Source organism: Fusarium tjaetaba, assembly GCF_013396195.1.
Source record: "Fusarium tjaetaba strain NRRL 66243 chromosome Unknown NRRL66243_c0000006, whole genome shotgun sequence".
NCBI classification, from domain to species: domain Eukaryota; kingdom Fungi; phylum Ascomycota; class Sordariomycetes; order Hypocreales; family Nectriaceae; genus Fusarium; species Fusarium tjaetaba.
Window position 1 is genome coordinate 1 of NW_023501202.1, and position 4,636 is coordinate 4,636.

The 4,636-nt window shown below is 49.0% G+C and overlaps 2 protein-coding genes across 2 annotated transcripts; one reads left to right on the forward strand and one right to left on the reverse strand.

The window, feature by feature from the left end:
* Nucleotides 1-781: 781 nt before the first annotated feature.
* Nucleotides 782-2,477, forward strand: FTJAE_106 (sterigmatocystin biosynthesis monooxygenase STCB; the record flags this gene model as incomplete). The annotated part of the gene is made up of 4 exons (XM_037343458.1): nt 782-877; nt 929-1,039; nt 1,099-1,277; nt 1,364-2,477. 4 exons carry the CDS (start codon nt 782-784, stop codon nt 2,475-2,477), a joined length of 1,500 nt encoding a protein of 499 aa, XP_037212769.1.
* A 335-nt stretch (nt 2,478-2,812) lies between these two features.
* On the reverse strand, nt 2,813-3,787 carry FTJAE_107 (uncharacterized protein; the record flags this gene model as incomplete). Its single annotated transcript, XM_037343566.1, has 1 exon — nt 2,813-3,787. One exon carries the CDS (start codon nt 3,785-3,787, stop codon nt 2,813-2,815), a length of 975 nt encoding a protein of 324 aa, XP_037212770.1.
* Between the last annotated feature and the right edge of the window lie 849 nt (nt 3,788-4,636).

The following is a 4,636-nucleotide window of genomic DNA, read 5'->3' on the forward strand; positions in this document are numbered from 1 at the left end:
TATATAGCAGCCTCAGTGTTTTGAATCGAATCTAGCGTCGGACCGCTATTTCGTCCAGAGATCTCTTATGCCATGGTCTTTACCAAAGACATATGTCTATTACTTGATAATTATCAGCTCAGTACGAAGTAATTGGCTGCTTGTAGGGTGCAGTTCCGGTGCAGACTATCTCAGGATCTGTATCCATCTCACCTCAGTTGATGATCAGGCACGAAGCTGAAGAAATTGAACGTAGGTGACTACCTCAATCAATTGCTGACACGAAGGACTCATATGTCAATATAAATGTACTGAGTTTGGGCCGGCGTTTGCTGAATGCCGGTGTTGCGGGGTAGATTGGGCTCGGAGTAGTGGTCGAGCTAGAGGCGGTCGTGTCTATCACCGTGGTCTGCCGCGTGACTCGCTGTTTATTCTTTGATGAAGTTGATGCCAGATAGAGTCAAAAATGAGTAGAAATCATTTTCAAATAGATCCAACAAAATTTGAGATAGAAATACTAGAGAGCAGGGGCACAGAAACTTTAAGATGCCTGGATCGAAGAGAACTGACTTGTCCATGAGAACGGGACTCGACTCCACATCCCGATCGCTTCACGGCCATGAGGGGCCGAGTAGCCCGTAGCTCACGGTTGTTTGACCCCGCAATACCCTCCGGGCTTCCTATTATTTAAGAAGACGAATAGCCATGTTGGATTTACAAATGCATTCGCCCTCGAAAGCCTAGGCTTAGAATTTATAAGTAGCCTCGGTTTCCTCCCTTGTCATCTTTCCTGCTTATCGCCATGAGCGGCTTATTTGACAAGATTCAGGGCTTCTCTCGAGAAGCTCTCCTCGCAGTGCTCTCACTATCGCTATGTCTGCTTTATCTGTCAATTAAAGTCAGTTATCGTATCTCTGCTGGCATCACCGTCTAATCGACAGTTTTGCAGTTCATCGGTCGTTTACTCTTCAGTCCCCTTCGACATGTCCCCGGACCATCCGCTACGAAGCTCACTGGAGCGGCGGTTTGGTTGAGTACCATACAAGGCCGCCGCGCTTACGTACGTGCATCTTCGGCAATCCCCTTCGAGCTTATACTGATAGCAGAACCGAAATGTAGAAGCTGGAGGAATTACACAAGAAGTACGGTCCTGTTGTACGAACTGGTCCGAATGAGGTATCTATCAGTGACTGGCGACACTTGCGCACCATCTATCTCAACACCAAGGGGATGATCAAAAACCCAAACTTCTATGAAGCTGCCACCTTTGTTGGTAAAGACAATATCTTTCAGATGATGTGAGTCATTTTCCTTTCTGTCACCTCCTCCTAAGATCTCGGCTGGCAGTATACGATAAGGCCAGATGCCTGACTTCATGAAACAGAAACATCCAGCAACACGCTGCGCGAAGAAAGATGAGCAGTCCCCCATATTCACTCCAATCTGTTGCGCTGCTAGACCCCTTGATAAAAGGCAACGCCCAACGTCTCGTGCAGCGGCTTAGAAACGGCACATCGTCTCCAGTCGATGCCTACACTCTGTGCGGTCTGTTCAGCTTTGAGGTGATATGCCAAGCTGGCTTCGCAAAGGACTTCTCCAACGACACCAATGGCGCCGCTGCTCTCAAGCTCCTCCAAGCAATGGATGGAAGCGCCCTGACGCTGCTCTTTGATGGTGCCCTTCCTTTTGTAGCAAGATTCAACATCGGTACCAAATTACCAGGTGCCATTGGCGACTCATATCTTAAGCGAGAGTACTGGCGGGAAAAGTCTTACGAGATGGTCGATCATTTTCTCGAGAAGAGCGCCGATGATGAGAAGTATTTGCTTACGCCGTTGGCTACTGGTGTTGATGGATACTTGGGGCGCAAACTTACTCATGAGGAGCTTGTTGAGGAAGCTATGGGGTATATGTTTGCTGGATCGGGAACTACATCGTCGACATTGACATATCTGTTGTACGAGCTCTCAAAGCCGGAGAATGCCGCTATTCAGGAGCGTTTGCGCACGGAGGTACTGGCGATATCTGATGATGATATCGTGACCATCAGAAACAACGCATACATCAACGCAGTCATCAAGGAAACATTACGCGCTCACCCAACGATCATCTCAACCATCCCCCGCCTCCTCACCGAGCCTTTGACCCTCGGCCAATACACTCTCCCATCGGGCACTGTTATCGGAATGCAGAACTGGCTTCACCATCATGATGCCTCAGTCTTCCCAGATCCAAAGAAATTCGTCCCCGAGAGATGGCTTAACGAGACTCCCGAGATGAAATCAGCTCTGACACCGTTCAGTCTTGGTAAGAGAAATTGTATCGGGCAGAATCTCGCGTGGCAGGAGCTTTATTGGGCTGTAAGCGAGGTCATGCGCTCTGGTTTGAGGTTCAGAGTTGCGGAGGAAATGAAGGATTGGGAGATGGAGATGGAGGATCGGTTCAATATAGCTCCGCGCGGGAGAAGGCTGATGCTTACTGCTTCGCTTGTCGATTAGGACGTGTTGTTAGAAATTGGGTGATTGAAGGGAATGGACGGCAATTGACCGACTCCCGATAAAATAACATCAGGTGCGCTGGGAGGCCAGACTGTCTTTATCTCATGAGAGTGAATACCATAGGTTTTGGACATGAAATACAGCGTAATGGTTCATAGTCATACTGGAGATTCATTTATGATCAATAACAAAGAATTATATTATACAGGCCGTTGTTCTAATCATGCATTTTGAACGCCAGGTACCCAGTAGACAAATAAAATATTTAGTACAGTCTTGAAGTCGCATTATTCTTCGCGTCAGGTATCGTATCGCTTCCCCCAGTCTTCCGTTCTTTACGCCTTCTGCTTCGACACCGCCCTGTATCGACTAGGCAACCCAACATTACTCCTCTCCGCCGGCGGAATGCTCTGAGCATAACCGCCATAAGCCGGCAGCGCAGGCTTCACCGCTGGGGCCATGCTCCCACTCGTTCCCGGCCGTTGTGGCATGCTGCCCCAAGAATTATTGGACTGATGCTGTGCGCCGTACGCCATCGTCTGTATGAACTGCATTTGATCCTGAATGCCCTGCGGTATCTGCTGATGTATTTGACCCGAGGGTGTTTGGGGTCTCGATAATTGATGTGGCATTGGCGCGCCATACGGTGACGGCATGTACGGCGATGCACCCGTCAAAGCAAACGGGTTCTGCGGTGCCTGAAAACTAGCACTCGGCGTCCCTCGTCGCGAAGCCTTAGCGCGCTCCTCATTCGCAATAACGCTGATCAAACCGCCCGTAAACATGGGCTTCTTCGTCTGGAAGGGATCTTGAAACGGGTCTTGGAAAGGATCTTGGGGAAGATTTGTTGCGAAAGATGGTAAGCGCAGATGAGAACCGTTATCGGGCTTTCCCTGTGCTGAACCAGGTCTCATCATGTGTTGTTGCGCGGAAGCTCGGAGATTAGGGTTTGATCGAACACCCGCCAAGCGAGACATGCGATCTCGCTGACTCCGGGCCTGCAGCATCGCCAGCGGGACATCGTCGTCGCTGTCGTCGTTGGGGATGTTCATCCATGGGCCTTGTATAGAGGGAATGCGAGAGTGTTCTGTTGAGGGGGGTCCTTCGGTCATCTTCATCATTTGTTGTCGGTACCCAGCTAGGTGCGCTTCTTGACGTTTTCGCTGATCATTTTGCTTCTTTGGTTTGTTATCGTCGTCGGAATCGTAGTTGATGTTTTCTTCTTCGTCTTCGCTGTTTTGTTCCTCTTTTCGCTTTCGGTAGGCTTCTTGTGTCATGACACTTGGTGTTGGGGAAGTACGGCCTGGCATTTTGGCGGTAGTGATATGTACAGTAACAATTGAATGAATGGGATATGGTTTGCGGGGTATTGAAAGGTCACCACAAGTTGAAGGACAAAACGATAGAGAAGGCAGTGTATTTTGAAGCGCTGCTGTGCTGTCCTTTTTGTATAAAGTTCGTAACGGACAATGTCATAGAACTGCCGGGGCTTTTGCTAGTGTCTACGGGGCTCATCCCTGTTTACAATCAGGTACTAGCGCCCCGTAGCTAACACGTCAGATTGATGACCAAAGCGGGTATTGCTCCCTCCCTGTTGCAGTCCTCTCCCAATAATTCATGATCCAGAGCTGCAACCAGAAACTTTTGTGGCTGGCTGTGTGGTTTAAATAGTTTCTACAGAAGCAACGTTTCCTCCCAACAGAGCCTTTTGCCTCACTGTCTTCGTATCTGCACACGTATTCTCGTGTGTTGCTTGCTGACGGTCGGAACGTCCGGGTTCCGCCTAGCGCTTTGATGACATGCGTTTTTATGCTTCGGAGAGACCGTTACATAGCGCATTGAGGCTTAACTGGCCCGTCCCCCCCCCTTTTTTTGCGTCCCTCATCCCAACTCTTGGGACTTTGGCTCAAGCCAGGGTTCGGATAATTTTAGAAGCGCTGATAGTTTCAGCAGACTTCTCAGTTTGGTGATATTTTTCTTAACGTCTGCATTGTTCCGTGCAAATTTGATGTCTGCGTATTTTAACCTCTGTCATCTCGATACTAAAGTTCAAATTGAACAGAGTTTTCACTTGTAAAGCTTATTGCAGAGAGACGAGAAGCTTCTCGTAAATGGACCAGGGGAGGTTAAGTTGGGCCCAGAACTAACTCTGCAAGCTC